The sequence below is a fragment of the Anomalospiza imberbis genome, chromosome 11, assembly GCF_031753505.1.
Source record: "Anomalospiza imberbis isolate Cuckoo-Finch-1a 21T00152 chromosome 11, ASM3175350v1, whole genome shotgun sequence".
NCBI lineage: Eukaryota > Metazoa > Chordata > Aves > Passeriformes > Viduidae > Anomalospiza > Anomalospiza imberbis.
In genome coordinates this window covers 5,336,721-5,352,278 of record NC_089691.1, presented here as the reverse complement: position 1 = coordinate 5,352,278, position 15,558 = coordinate 5,336,721, and the positions used below count along the sequence as shown (strand labels likewise).

At 41.1% G+C, this 15,558-nt stretch overlaps 1 protein-coding gene across 4 annotated transcripts in view; it reads left to right on the top strand.

Moving 5' to 3' along the window:
* The window catches only part of IARS1 (isoleucyl-tRNA synthetase 1), a 93,725-nt gene that overhangs the window by 44,978 nt on the left and 33,189 nt on the right, over window positions 1-15,558 (top strand). For all 4 annotated transcript variants that reach the window (XM_068201518.1, XM_068201519.1, XM_068201516.1 and 1 more), the window contains exons 15-19: window positions 1,671-1,797; window positions 6,544-6,617; window positions 7,677-7,871; window positions 12,645-12,731; window positions 13,411-13,494. In XM_068201518.1, the coding sequence (XP_068057619.1) occupies window positions 1,671-1,797; window positions 6,544-6,617; window positions 7,677-7,871; window positions 12,645-12,731; window positions 13,411-13,494 (567 nt within the window). The remainder of the gene's footprint in view (window positions 1-1,670; window positions 1,798-6,543; window positions 6,618-7,676; window positions 7,872-12,644; window positions 12,732-13,410; window positions 13,495-15,558) is intronic.

Below are 15,558 nucleotides of genomic sequence, written 5' to 3'. Positions count from 1 at the left end.
TACGTTCTAAATTTCAAAGCAGGGCTACAGATGTCATGTGAAACATGAGTCACTGAGTTTGTTTAAAATTTTTTTATATTAGATTTTTGTTCGAGAAGTGTTACAGAAGACAACTTTGCAGCTGAAAGTAACTCCAGAAATAGCGAGGGAAGCTGTGGAACCTCAGGCTGATATTTAGTGAGGCGTTTAAGGGTACTTTTTATCCACTTGAGACAGCACTGGCATCAAGAAGCCTTTAGATCTCTGCATGGCTTCATCACGGGTAAAACTTTTACAAGAGAGTGGCTTTTATTTTCATCAATAGTTTGCCTTTTTTTTTTTTCTTCACATATTTCATAAATGTCCTGCTACTGGGCCAAATCCTACCTCACTGTGTCCTGTGAATCCCTTCGTTTAATTTTTCCTCTAAAGGAACCTTTCATCTTTGTTACTCTTGGGACTGATCTGTGATTAAAAATCTTCTTTAAAAAGAAATACTGGACAAGAGGACCAAGAGCTTCAGAAAGAAAAGATGGAAGAGACCCTGTGTGCTTTGTAGCTTGGCTGCTCCCCCTTTGGAAATTGTGGTCTCCTAATCCAGCTCAGACTTTGGGAAGGACCTTTTTAGTTAGACTGGAAAAACAAACCCTGCAAAACCTGCCATGGGTTGCTCAAAGCTCAGTTCCAGAGCTGCTTTATTGTCGTGAGCTGCTCATTCACAGTTTCTGTGTGTCTCACACTGTCTTAAGGTTGCTTTTTCTGTGAGTTTCATTTGAATTTGGTATTTTGAAATGCACCTTTAGGCATGAGGGGAGCGTACTGTTGACTGTGAAACCCAGTGCTTTCCTTCATCTTCATATAATCACTGGGTGAATAGTTAATTGTTTGTTTACATCCTGGGAAAAAAGGGTTCTAATGGTTCTAATCAAACCACCAGGCCACTTAGCACAACCAGGAACCTGAAAGGGCATCGGGTTCTGGCGTTAACCTTTGAGCTCCAAGACACTTTCATACAATGAAAATTTGTCTTTAACATCCCTCAGTACCTATTAGTGCTCAAAATGAGGCTTTAGCAAGCATTGATAGGGTTCTGTGGTTGGGGGTGTGTTTTGTTTCTTAATTGGGTAATTCAAAGTGAGATGATAAATAGCTTGGAAAGGATTTTTTGTATGATCTATCAACCTGATTAATGTGCATGTACCTGGATGCCCACATGTAATCCAAGGTGCCTTTTGATGCTATTGCTCCAGGCTTTTCAATCATGGGAATTTCTTTCAACCTCAAAATCAGTGGCTGTTCCTTTTTCTGTATGTAATTTAACTGTAGTGTTGTGATCACCCTTAGCCATAATCCTCCAGTGCTGGACTCTCCTGAGGACTTCAGCCATTGTTTCATCCCTAATGAATCTATTTTATGTTGCACATGTTTTCCTGAGTTCCTTTATGGTAAAATAAAGATGGTGTTTTTCATTTCTGCAGCTTCCCTGAGATCAGAAGAAGGCAGTGTTGTGTTTTTTGGCAGCACCTCCACAGGCCTTGCAGCAGCCAGTGCTGTAACACGAACGTGCTCCAAGTCAATCAAAGCTCAAATGAACTGCTTTGGTGGATAAAATCAAATATAACCAATTCTTACTAGGTTTCTTACAAGTGGAACCTAGTGATACATGAATGCTGTTGGTTTTTTTGGCCCAGGGTTCCAGATTTCGTGCGGGAGAAGCGCTTTGGGAACTGGCTGAAGGACGCTCGAGACTGGGCCATCTCTCGGAACCGCTACTGGGGCACCCCCATCCCTCTGTGGGTCAGCGAGGATTTGGAAGAGGTGAGTGAGGAACATGAAAGCTTCCAGCTGGCAAAACCCCTGCCTGTACTTGTTGTTTGCTTATTTTGGTGTTTCTTTGGCTGCTGCAGGCTGAAGTCCTGTTTACATATTGTAACAGCATATCTGTGTAACCCATCTATATGTGTGTAATAGGTGATAGATCTGTGCATATTTATGGGTGCATTTGTGTGCCTGTACAGGTATTCTTTGCTTGTGCTTGAGAACTGCAAGCAGTTTTTCTTGGTTTTTACATGAAAATTAATCTTGTCTTTCCCAGAAGAATTTGCAGTGATGGCAAATCTAAAGGAAACAATAAATGCAGTGAGAAAATGGCAAGGAGGAGATTTTTTTTTAATAACTCCTTTAAGTCTGCTTTTGATATTCTGGTGGTTGGTTAGTTCAAGCCAAAAGAGTTGCTGAAGGCATAAAAACAAGGCCACCACAGCAGAACAGTGAAGATACGTATTTGTAGTGCCACAAATGTGAATGTAGCAGACTGTAAAAATATGAATCTAGTGGAATGATGAAAATGTATAATTGTAGTGTTAGAAATGAGCTTTGTTAAGTTGTAAGGTACCCTGCATTGGTAGCCTAATGTAGAGGGCACAAGTGAACACTTAACACGATTTTGATGGTTTTAAAACTCTTTCTGAAGATAAAGTGGGCTTGGAGCTTTTTTAATGTGGTATGTTCCTTCTTTTTGTTTTGTTTTGTTTTGTTTTTTATTGCATTGGGTTAGTTCCATTAGATACACATGAAAAGCTTCCCTCATGCTAGAAGTAGGAAATGGTAATCAGTGTCAGGGTGTCCACGGAAGGTCAATACTGATGGCAACATCCCAAGCCTTTATTTTTCTCTCTCTTGATTTGAAAAAGTTTTACTCTTCATTTTAGACCTGAAAGACCTCGAGTAGGAAAACATCTGCTAGAGAACTATTTTATGATCTTAAACTTGCCATTGCTTAGATGTGCACCGTAAAGCATTTTTTATTTCCTCTTCACTGGGGATCTTGGTAGGCAGGGAGATATTGGCAGAGGGAGGGAGCTACTCCTGCAATTAGGTTTTAAGTATCTAAGAAAGCCTTGGCATTTGGATTCTATTTGTGCTGTGGGTGTGTTTGTAAATTACTGACAAACCAAGTGCTTCTGTCTCTCATATAACAGTTTAGTTTGAGGACTGACAATTTATACACACTTTTTTCCACATTCATCCAACATTGCTAAGTCCCTTGTTTGATGTAACAGTTTCTGTTAGGTAATAAAAAGGCTTTCAGTGTTGTGGCTGAGTATTTCATTCCACAGCTGAAAAAGATTGTGTAAAGGTTTCATTACTTCCACTCCTTGACTCCAATAATATTTCATTTTCTGTCCAGTCTCCCCATACCTGTATTCCTGTGTGTACTGATTTTTTTGCTTTTCTAGGTTTGATTTGTTAGATTTTAATAACAAAATGATGTCTAACTTGGAAGATTGACCTTTCCTTTGAAACGAGCTGCAAATATTCCTCAGGGCTCGGTGTTCTGAATAATGATGGAAATACCAACAGGTTTATTATTTTTGTCCATAGATGATACACATTTCTGTTTGCTCCAGAGTCTGAATATTGTGCTTTAATAGCTGAGTACAGCTTCTGAACTGAGCTAAATTTCAAGTTAGGTTTTTTTTTTATTATTCTCTCTTTTTGTGTGTGTGAGATATGGCTTGAAAAACAAATAGGGCTGGAACAGATGTGGAACTTAAAGCCTAGGTGACATCTGCTCTCTCAGTAATGATATTCCCTCAGAATTCCCTGACTCCAGTGTTACTGCAGCCTGGTGTGGGATTGCACAGCAGCTTCTTCATGCCTTGCTCTCAGAAGAACACTTTGTTGCATGCAGTTATGCTTTGCATATTAAATCCTGGAGAAGTAATAACATTTCCTTATTTAATATACAGTAAGGTGAATTAATTGGTATTAAAGTGAATTTTATTATAGATCAATAACTGGTTTTGCACAGTTTTATTTTAGTTTTCTTTTAGCATAATTATCAGGTAGAGACACATAATGGAAGTTAAATTTTGAAGCTTGTGTTTATTGCCACATTTTTGCAGACAGTTTATCATTTTAAGCTTTCAAATTCCAACGATTTCCTCAGTGGAGGAACACATCTCATTTGGATTAGATAATAAATTTTTTTAATATAACACCCAAGTTGGTAAAGCAGATATGGGCTCATTTTATAGGACTTGCATACAAATTATAGTGTTCACTGTTCAGTGATGTTGTGGAAGTTCCCTGATCATTTCCTGGCTTGTCACCCATGGTAACCCTGCCCTGGGCTGGGTGCCCTCAGTCTTGCCCAGCAGAAGGAGAGGGCTCTGGCTCTGTCTCCTGAGGGTGAGGAGACGTCTCCAGGTGCATTTCTGGGCCACTTCTGGCTGACTGTAGCAGTGATTTCTTCTCCTGCTTAATATTCATGAGATGCTTTGTGGAGATCCCAGCCATCTCTCTGACACTGTGTGGGCTTTCTGTGGGCACTCCTTGCTCCTCAGCTGTGCTACTGGGCTGAGCTGAAATGGCAAACCCACAAAAACAAACATTTTTATCTAGCAGGGACTGCAGGGCTGTGCCACAGGAACGTTGAGATCCAGGACTGCTGCTGGATGGATTTGTGCTCCTCTGGACATGGATAATCCTGGATCTAACGTTCATTTTGTTAGCAGGGGTTAACCTTGACCTGTGCTTTCACGTTAGGTCTTGGACGTGCTGACGCAGCCCATCTGCTGCAGTCTGAGCTGCTGTTAGATGTTGGTAGAGCTGCTTTTGTAGCTGATGTGAACCATAAAATGGAGGAGGAGCAAATGCCTGGTAGGTAGAGGAGAGGGAGGGCCCGGGCTGTTGGGGCAGCCATGGCTCCTGAAGGGATGTAGCCAGAGCAGGAGCTTTAATTGGGGAGCATCGGCCTGTGTGTGCTCCTTGCAGAAACGAGGGGGTGCGGCCTAATGAGGGATGGAATTTGATTAGCATCTGTTTGCTGCTTTCTCCTCTTGCCTTTCAGTATCTAATGAGCTCCCCTTGGGACAGAGGAGCTCCTTCCTTCCGCCTTGGACAGAAGCAGTCTTACTCGGTGGGGGAAATCTGTGTTACCCTGGGGGTTGGTGGATTTTTCATCTGAACTCAGGTTTATTTTTCCATGAGTGATTTCTGGGTGCAGTTCTGCATCAATATTCAGAATTTTGCTTTAGCATTGAAGTACTTGTTCAAAAAGCACCAAATAATGAGCAGCTTTTCTCCCAGAGCTTAGTGTGAAAGTATATTCAAATACAAAGGTTAGTAAAGGTGAAGTAATTGGTATCCAAGGGCATTTTTTACCCATTTATCTGTTAATACCTTTTCTTCCTCCAGCAGTGCTGAACTAATCACCTGCTGCTGCTCACTTGAGCCTGTGTGTTTACTTATGGGGCTGCATGAATGAAGAACAGATCTGGGTTAAAAATAGTTTGTTGATGAAGATGTATTTTTACCTGGGATCAGTCCCCTGGTGTAGTTTGTGTGCATTCTGCAGGCTCTTGTACCTTGCTAGTGGAATCATTGTCCTGCCTCTCTTCCTACAGAAAAAAAAAATACAGATAAGCAATGAAAACATCACATTTCCAAAGTACTTTAACAATAGCAAATGGTAATTAGTAATGCAGATCAGCACTTGAATCAGACTGGGAAAATCATGTCTTAAAACCCAAATCAGACTGAGTTTCTGTCTTTTCTGTAATTCATGACATTTTTTGGAATTAAATACACCAAAACCTTTCAGTTAGTCACAGTTTCCATGTGTATACATATGCATATGTTTAAGACCAGCTGAAGGAATTGAGCAGTGCTCTGATTTTTTGTATCTTAAGAGCAACTTAAGAAGTTATTTCATGTGAAAAACGTCTGGCCTATTTACAGCTTCTTTATGGTGCCACATTTAACTCCTTCCCTGTCAGATCTGTCATACCCTGGGGTTTTCCTATGGCAAGTCTAAATGGGAAGGATGGCATGTGGGACAGCGTCTCCAAAATCCAGGCCTGTACTGCAGCTTGTGGCTCATGAGTCCTGCCAGATGAGAGAGGCCACAGGGCTCTGGGAAGGCTCAATTTGAGTAAAACCTAAAGGAAAGAAAGCTTTGCTTTTCTCCTTTCTCATACAGTTTTTTCAGAATCATTGTTTCATGATGTCAGTGCAAGTCTGGTGTGGAAATCAGCATTTTTCTTAATAGTGTGTTGATGCAACAAAACCAAGAAAAGTCTTTCTTAGCAACCCCTTTGGTAGATGTGACACTTTCTTCACTTGTACAGTTTCGTCTACCTGGGATGGAACACTTATGGATAATGAGCTGCTTACTTTAAGGGGAAAACCTGGGATATGAAACTCCTGTTTGTGTAAAACTCAGTCATTTCAGAGTTTCAAAAGTCAGACTTTTCAGAGGTTTTTGGTTGTGTCTGGTTTGGAGAAGCCCCCTCCATCCCCAAAATCCCACATTTTTTTGATAACCTGCCAAGATGCTGTTGCTTCCAAGTCTTCAGTTCCTGTAACATGAATTGTATTAAATCAGGGCAGTGGTCTTTAACATCATTTGAGGAAGGAGACCCTTGTACAAAATTTTTATTGTTTTTTTTCAGCTCTGTCAACTACTACAAGAGATATTGCAAGTCTCCTGTCTGACATGAAAAAAAAATAGCTGCTGTGTACAAATAACTGGCTAAATTTCTCTGATTTGTCCTACAGGTGGTGTGTGTTGGTTCAATGGCAGAACTGGAGGAGCTGTCTGGAGTGAAAGTGACAGATCTGCATCGAGAAAGGTGGGTCACAGAGACTCTCCACTGGCTATTAGAATTAGATAGGCAGACATAAAAAAACCTTGGGTTTTTTTTGCCCAAACCCTGGGAAACAGATTTAGGGAATAGAAAAGTTGAAACAGGACTTGTAATTAACACATGCAAATTTTCTTTTTTTCTGTTGAAAAACACTTGTTGAACAATCTTAATACAAAAATTACAGGGATTGTCAAAGGAAACACTTTGAAGGACCTTTTTGAAAAGTCATTCAAATGAAAGCCAAAACTGCTGTCATCCTAATATATCAGCATGACATGAACTTCTCCTAGCTTGGTTTTCTTGGGGGTTGCTGGGTGTCATAGAAGGATAATGAGATAATGGGCTCTCGCAATTAAGGGATGAATATTGTGTGAATATTAAGAAAAGCTTTAGTGATGTATAGTTATGTTATTATAGTTTAGATGTCCTCTGTTCTTCTCATAGTTCCCTTCCCCCCCATATTGCTGCCATCAGACAGCCTGGGTTGTCTGGGACAGGTAGAAGGGTGTGCACCTGTGCCCCTTCCATGGGGCAGTTGGGAATGGAAAAGCTTGTTGCTGGGGGGGTGTGGCACGGCAACACCTGATCTCCAGTCAAGTTACAAGAAAGCAATCTCCACCTATAAATGGTAAAGGAGAGCTGACTGACAGATTTTGGGAGGGGCCAGGGGTGGCTGATGCAACCCCCAAGGGGGATAAAAGACAAAGTATCCATCTCGAAGAGGAGCCAGCCACGAGGGCCGCTCCCAGGCCTGTTTTACACAGAATCAGAGAATAATGAGGTTGGAAGAGACCTCTAGGATCATCCAGTCCAACCTATGCCCTAACACCTCAACTAGACTACAGCACCAAGTGCCATGTCCAGTCTTTTTTTAAACACATCCAGAGATGGTGATTCTACCACCTCCCTGGGAAGACAATTCCAGTATTTTATTATTCTTTCGGTGAAAAATCTTTTCCTTACTTAGTCCTTTGTTAAGATTAAATGAACCTTTAGAATTTTGAAAGCGAGCGGCCGTTTCTCACGCGGGTGCTTGTGCCGCAGCATTGACCAGCTGAGCATCCCGTCGCGCTGCGGGAAGGGCGCGCTGCGCCGCGTGCCTGAGGTGTTTGACTGCTGGTTCGAGAGCGGCAGCATGCCCTACGCCCAGGTGCACTACCCCTTCGAGAACAGGAGGGAGCTCGAGGACGCCTTCCCTGCCGACTTCATCGCCGAGGGCATCGACCAGACTCGAGGATGGTAACTTCCTGCCATTTATTATGTCAGGTGTCTTGGTTTGAAAAGACAGCTGTCTGTTCCCTGAAATGAAAATGTGAACCCCCTTCCTCCGAATTATTATAATTTTTAAATTAAGGGGCTCTCAGGCAAAGATATGGGAGTAGGAATAATTAGGAAAATTTAAAAAAACTAATAAAAATTAAAAAAATTAATTAGGAAAATAAAAAAATACAAATGCAATAGTACAAAAACCAGAAAACAACCCACTGACAGCGTCAGAGCAGGCCCTGGCAGCCTGTGGGTCAGGGGGGTGGCAGCAGTCCCATCCCATGGTGGCTCAGCCCTCCTGCAGTGCCAGCTGTGCTTCTGCTGGAGCAGGGATCCTGCACAAGGCTGGAGTTTTCCTCCGAAGCTCCAGGGCTGCTGGGGATGGGCCTGGGCTTCCTCTGGGAATGCAGTGGGGAAGAAAGCTGCTCCTCTGGGAATGCAGTGGGAAAAGGCTGCTGTGGGGTTCCTAAATCTCAGATTGTATCCAGGTAGGAATGCTTGGCTCCTCCCCCTGGGCAGAGCCTCTCCCCATGGATGATGGAATTTTCTCAGCCATGCAGGGACACTCACTGGCCATGGACAGAAGAGATCTCCTGGAGGGAGGATGGGTTGTGGGAGAGATAAAGAAAACTGCCCAATGAGCAGAGGATAACTACCCCACCTTTAACTGATAGTAATTGAATACACACCCAGCTAAACCTGAGACACCAGGTTATTGCCCTATGTGTAATATTTCAATGCTTTGCTATCTACTTTAATAATTAATTTATTTATTTAACAGCATTTTTTAATGAATTTACTTCAATACTTTCATATCTTTAATGCTGTACAGATAACTTGATTGTTTCTGTACAGGTAAGCGTATAATTCATTTTTTAAACTAAAACACAAGGTAGTCTAAAGCTTGGTGACAAAAAAAAAGTTGTTGTAGAAATACAATATCAGCAAGAAAACTTCCCAGCTTTTATGGAAGACATCATTAGGTAAGAGGGCACAGTTTTGGCCAGGTAACCTCAACAGCTGAATGATAACAGAGCTGCAGGTGAGTCAGTTGAAATGGAAGTCTGTGTGTTGAGGATTTGAAGCCAATGTATAGCCTGATAAGTTTTACCCCAAGATTAAATTTGAATTTTGGGTTTATGTGAGCGCAGAAAAAAATTAAATCAAACCTTATGTTGTTTAGAGTATATATTTTACAAAAAAGTCAAAGTTTTTAGCTGTAAACTGCATCTGCTTCTTTCACTCTGGATAAATCCTTTTCAATCATTGGTGAAAAATTTTGTCTGATTTTCTGTGGTTAATGTTCTCATACATACTTGTATGCCTACATAGCTTTAGTTCTAGCATTGCAAAGTGTTTAGTCCATGTCTGAAGCTTGAGGTTGACTGTGAAAATTGACAGATTAAGATGAATTTTTGTGTTTTCTGGATTGGTGAGTTTGACTGTGTCCAAGCAGAACTTTTCCATCCAGTAACTTGAGGTATTAGAGCTAAATAAATTCCTCTGGAATACACTTGGCACTTCCCTTTACCCACTTCTCTACCCCCCCCCCAACAAACTAAGCAAGCAAAGCAGGCAGGATGCCAAATACAACTAAATTTCATGATTGTAGTGAAATGTCTTCATTTTTCAACCCCTTAACTGTGATGCAAAAAATTATCTAATATCTTAGTATACAGTCAAATACTGTTGGGTAGCAAAATGAGAATTAAAAACTTAATTTTTCCTCTTTATTCTTTTTATCTGTAAAAAAATTAGAAAACAGAAAAAATAGAAATTTTTTTTTCTTTTTTAATGGAAGAACTCAGGATGAAGACATTTGGTGTGAGCCCTCAGACTTGTGTGCCATAGTCAGGGTGCAAGAGGAGGCTTTCCCTTTTCAGTCTGGGGCAGATTGCTTTTTTATTTCTTAACATCACTATAAGAGTTCCTGGGACTCCTACCCAGAGCCAGGTGTGTTTCACATGTTTGTGGTGGGAAATCAAAACACCTGCCTCAGTTCCTGCTGCTCCCACCTCTCCCAGGTTTTTAATGAGCTGGGGCTTTGCTACCAGCAAGTGTTGAGTGATTTGTAGTAGAGCACTTCTGATTTGTGAGAGACAGAAGGAATTAAGATGTGAGGTCTAAGAGAACAATGAGCAGGTGAGTTCTGAAGTGCTGGGAGCACAGGATGTGATTTGTATTTGGCACATCCTGTACAGAGTGTGAAGATTGAGAATGGAGATTGGTTTTGTGTCAGGTCAGAGACTGCAGCTGCTGTGAAGTGAGGACTGGGAGGTGGGGAAAGGCTCAGGAGGTGCAGGTCTGGTGGCTTCTGCTTCATTCCACAGAAGAGGAGAAAAAAATCATGGGAGACAAGGGGAAAATTAATGTGACAAAGGTGATTGTCCAGGAAAGTGATATTTTTGATGACTTTTCTGCATGTATAGAGAAACAGCTGAATTATATTTGTTAAAGCCACAGGACAGAATCTTAGAGTGGCTGGGTTGCAAGACTGGCAGTCCAGGCAGAGTGGTAGGAAAGGCTCTGCCTCTGTGTAGGGAAATGTAGCAAGATTTGTGCTCATGGTCAGAATGTGGTGGCCCACAAGGAATTCCCAGCTGGAGGTTTTGGCATGAACCACAGGATCATGAATTTACCCACAGATGTTCAAGAAAAAATAGAGAAAAGATTCCCTCTCTGTTTTCTCCTTGGTGGAAAGTAGAGCAGAGGAGTGAATTTCTGTCCCTGTTACGGCTCTTTTGCTGTTGGTTGAGTGACAGGTATTTATCTGCAAGGACATACCTAGGAACAGTCTGAGATTTGGTGAATGGAAGGTGAAGCAGCAGAGAAATTGAGGAAGTTTTCAGGAAACAAATGTGTCTGTGGACAAGATATTTCAAAAATAAGGTGCAGACAAAAAAAGACACTGCTTTAAAATATTCAGAGCGAATGAGGTGAATTTTAAAGCACAACCTGAGGAAGAATCAGAAGAGTTCCATCAGAATATGTGGATCACAGGTTTTCAGAGACAGTCTTGTAGCTGTCATCAACTAAGGCACCTTGTGCTGAGGCTCTTTGGGTTTGATAATTTGAACATAAAATTTATGATGTATCCTTGGATCCTTTTTTTTAGTGCCCACTCTCTGTCTGTACAACTTGCCTAATACAGGGAATTAGGAATTTCTAAAGAACATTGAAATTTCTCCTAGTTGGTTCTGCTTTGTGCTTTCTACCTGCAAATTCAGGTGCTCTAATAGGAGAAGTTGATACCAGTTTGCAGAAACTGCTGGGAGTTTGTCAGTGAAGAACTTTTTAGTAAGTACAGAGGAAAAACTGCTGTGTTTGTAATGAACTTTCAGCCCTGTAGGCTTGAGGTGTCAGTCACCTGAGTAAATAGGCAAATATTTGTGTTTTGGGGTTTTCTTAAGAAAGTTAAAAATCAAGACAGAGATTTTGAATGCAAATGTTTGTGTGCAGGTGGAGGAGTATTGGTTAAAATTCATGAAATTAAACTGCAGTTTAATAAAGAGAATTTGCATCCTGCAGTGTGACTTGAGGTGATTTTGAGAGTTAGGGGCCTGTCTGAGATAAACATCAGAGTTGTCATGGAAGTCACTTAATAAATGCACAGAGCAACCTCTGCAGAGGACCCTCACGTGTCAGAATAATGCTTTTGCAATTATAGGCTGCTTTTTAATAAAAGCAACTTTGGAACATACAGATGGATTCCCCCCCTCCCCCCCATGAAGTGTTTCTCCACTAAATCTTCATGCAAATACCTAGTTCTGAGACATAACCTCCTGTGCCTTATTATAGCTTTTTTATAATCACCTTCTCTTTGAAGGTTGCTAAGCAGTTGTCAGTGTGATGCCTGTTTTGAACCAGGAAAGCTGTGGCCCACCCTCCAGTTACTTTCTTAAAAGTAATTACCAACAGTGCAGTTCCAGCAGCTCACACAGCCCTCCTTTGGTGAAGGCTCTGGCTCCTGAGTGTGAAATTATCACATCATCCTGTACTTCCACTTAATTTCCCAGATATAATCATATATCAGCCTGTGAACAATAGGTGCCTGTGCTTGCTCCGGCACTGATTTCCAGAGTGTCCAAGTTTATGGAGTGATTGTAAACACAGCAAATAGAATGGGCAGGAACCACTGCTGCCCTTTGTTGTGGGAACATTCTCTTATTTCCTAGTGATGGCTGATTAAAGCAGGCAACCACAAGCTCCTTCCAGTCAAACCTTTGGCACGATTGGAAGGAGGCTTCTCCCATTTTTGGTAACTTGCTTTTATGCTTTTATACTATGTTCCATTGTCCGTCAGGCTGAAGAACACACAATAAACACACAAGCACACACAAGTATGCTGGTCCTGAGTGCTCTGCTTGGTCCTGACTGATCTTGAGCTCACAGGTTTGCAGTGAGGAAACAGGAAACTTGTTCAGGGGCAGAATTCCCTTTTTTTGACTAAAGAGGGAAAATGCTTCAGTTTTCTTCCTCATGATCTTCCTAATGCCTCGCTATTAGAATTGTTCTGCCTTCCTGGACTAGTAGATCCCAGCTGAGCAAACAGCATTCCTTCAAATAGGAAGATCTACTTTCCATAAGCTCCTCTTCTGACTCTTTGCCACATAAATGTTCCCCAGACTTAGAATTTATCGTTTCTGGAGGAAAGCAACATAATGAAACATTTATTTTGTAATGAAGACATGCAGGCTTTAGCTTGGTGTATTTATAAAGTCACATTTGTGTTGTCTCTTGTTTCAGGTTCTACACTTTGCTGGTGCTGTCCACTGCTCTTTTTGGGAGGCCTCCTTTCAAGAATGTCATTGTGAATGGCCTTGTCCTTGCCAGGTTGGTGTCAATCAGCTCCTTCCTGAGCAGGTTTTTTTTGTCAAAGAATGTTTCAGATAAGACCTGCAAATTGTAAATGGAATGTGAAATGGACTTTGGAGCTGTTAAGACTTGCCAGAGTGATATCTGTGCTGCAGGAGATAAGAGCATCTGAGAGTGAGAGGCTCACACATCCCAGCATCTGCTGCACTGGGTTCTTTCCAGCAGGGTTAGTCCTTCTTGGAGAGAGAAAATGAATAACAAGAATAGGAAAGAAATTATACCTGTTATGCAGGGTAAAGGTGATGATGCATGTAGTTTTAGATGTAATTTAAAGTTAATTATATTTGTTTCCCTTTATTTTTGAATGAAGCTTAGCCAGTGGGTGGGAGGGATCAATTCAAAACAAGTGCATCTTTCTTCAGCTTGGGAGGAAGGACAGATTTCCTGCTTAGATTTGTAACTTGGGAGCCTCTTGGGTTGGGTTTTGGGTTTTTTCAGTTGTTCTTGTAGGTTCAACAGTCCTACAGAAACGATGTGCTAATATATAGTTACATAGAATTACATCTGTGCCACCAGGAACATACTAGGACAGAAAAATTGAGCTGGATTTGAAGGGTCTTTTTTCTTTATCCATTAAAATAAGTGTTAAAAGTGTTAGAGTTCTGGGAATTGATGCCTACATTATGATATTTTCTAGTGATGGCCAAAAAATGAGCAAAAGGAAGAAGAATTACCCCGATCCGATGCACATTGTGAACAGTTACGGAGCTGATGCACTCAGGTAGGGTTTCTCTGGTGAATGTTCTGTGGGATGTGTTGGCTCCCTGCTCATGGCAGATCCATACCAAGAAGCTGCCTGGGGGGGTTTGACAGTCAGCAGCAGGAAGAAAGTTAATTTTGGAAGGTTCTAGACCACTGTGACAGAAGTAGCTGCAAGAGTGGATGACTCTAAAAAGTGGCAATAGATGCAGTGCACATCTCCCTCCCTAAAGCCCAAGGGAATCTCCTTCTTCCAGCACTGATAGTCTGAGCTGAGCCAGTGAAAAATGGGAATAAAATATTTGATAACAACACTACAAGGTCCCTGTTAAATCATTGGCTTAGAGAAGGGTCTGTGCATAATGCACAAAACATTTGTTTTCTGTTTGCACTATACATTTTCTGGTTTTGTGGATGTAAGTTCATCATTTGCACCTAATAGTGGTGGCATCAGAAGAGCAGAAGTGGAGCAGCCTAATGTGTGTAGATAAATTGTCCTGGTCAAACAGAGATTAAACACAGTTCAAGTGGTTCATTAAAATTACAGGAACACATGAAGTAATTACACAGGCACTTGGTACTCTGGCTTGGTGCACTGACTGCATGCATCAGGTGTACCTCGAGGTAAAGGTACATAAAAGACATTTTAATAACTGCAGGAATTAAGTACTTGGGCATTTCTCTAGAGCCCTGTAATTCTTGTGTATATAAGAAACCCTGCAACACTCACACATTGTGTGTTACAGCTGCACACAGAACTGATGGGCTGAATGGAAGCTGAATGTTTATTTGGGGAAGATGGTTGTTGCTTCTAGATAATTTAACAGAATCAATGTGAAGTTCTAATTGTTACAAGCTGCAGCATTTGAAAGAGTTAGTGCATGTTTACAATGGAGAGATGGGTGGAGTTCTTGCATTTAATCAAGGTTGCTCTTTACAAATAAACAGGGTAGCACTGAGTTGGTAGCTGCAATAAGAGTGAAAAGGGTTGGAGTTACTCATACTGAAGATTTTTAAATCACAGGTGATGTTTCTGTTGAAAAAAAAACCTACCTTTTTTTATAAACAAACCAAAAAAATCTCAAACACCAGAAGTTACACTTCCATTATTCGTGCTTTTTTTTTTTTAATTTCTAAGAAGCTAATTCATTTTTCTGCCAGTGTACTCATTCTTTAATGTCACATTTATTTATACTTACACCCACACAGAGAGTAAAAAAGCATTGCAGCTTGGGCTCATTTCTGGAAGGAGCTCTGCAATTCAGTTCTCTGCCTTTTCTGAGGTGCTTGATGTTCTCTGTTTATAGCAAAAGCTACAACTGAGGTTTTTTCCTTGGCACTGTTTCCCTGCAGAGTTACTTTAGCTTTTGCAGTACACAAATATATATGTATATTCTAACTCCAGCTTTGAAGTATTCTCAGCAGTAGCTTGATAAATAGATCAGTGGAAAATATAGATATAAGTTGGTGAAATGAATATGGAATTGAGTAGAAAGGGCAAACAGCAGAAATAACAGCACGGTAAATTTAACAACCCAACTTGAGGCTTCATGAAATTTGAATCCTGAGTGAAATCTGTTAGAGAAGGGCCAAACCAGCTACATTTCAATATTGCTGAGACCTGGGCTGGCGACCTGTCCAAGCTGAGCTGTGTCAGAAAGAATTTGCTGGTCCTGGTATTTCCAGCCTTTGCTTTCCGCTGTCCTGGGGTGAGGATTGCTGTTAGAAGGGAGGAGTTACATCCTCCTCTCAACCTGGTCTTCAAATGCAGAAGAAATAATGCAACAAGCTGCTAGTTCACAGGGGTGAAGAGGAGATACTCACTTTTTTCTTGTGCATTGCCAGCAAACTCAGTAACACTGGCTTGATCTGAGGAAGGTTGTATTTTCTGCCCAGTGGGTAACTGAATGGCTGTAACTAAACTGATGGGACTCTGGTTTTCTTGTGGGCTTTATTTCTCTGTCCATATAATAAATGTGTCTTTGAATTGGAGTCATTGAGGAAATTACTCTTCTTGTAACATTTACATATTGTAAGGCAGGGTAGGGCTGCTTTATTAAAACAAACAAAACCCCCCAAAAAACAA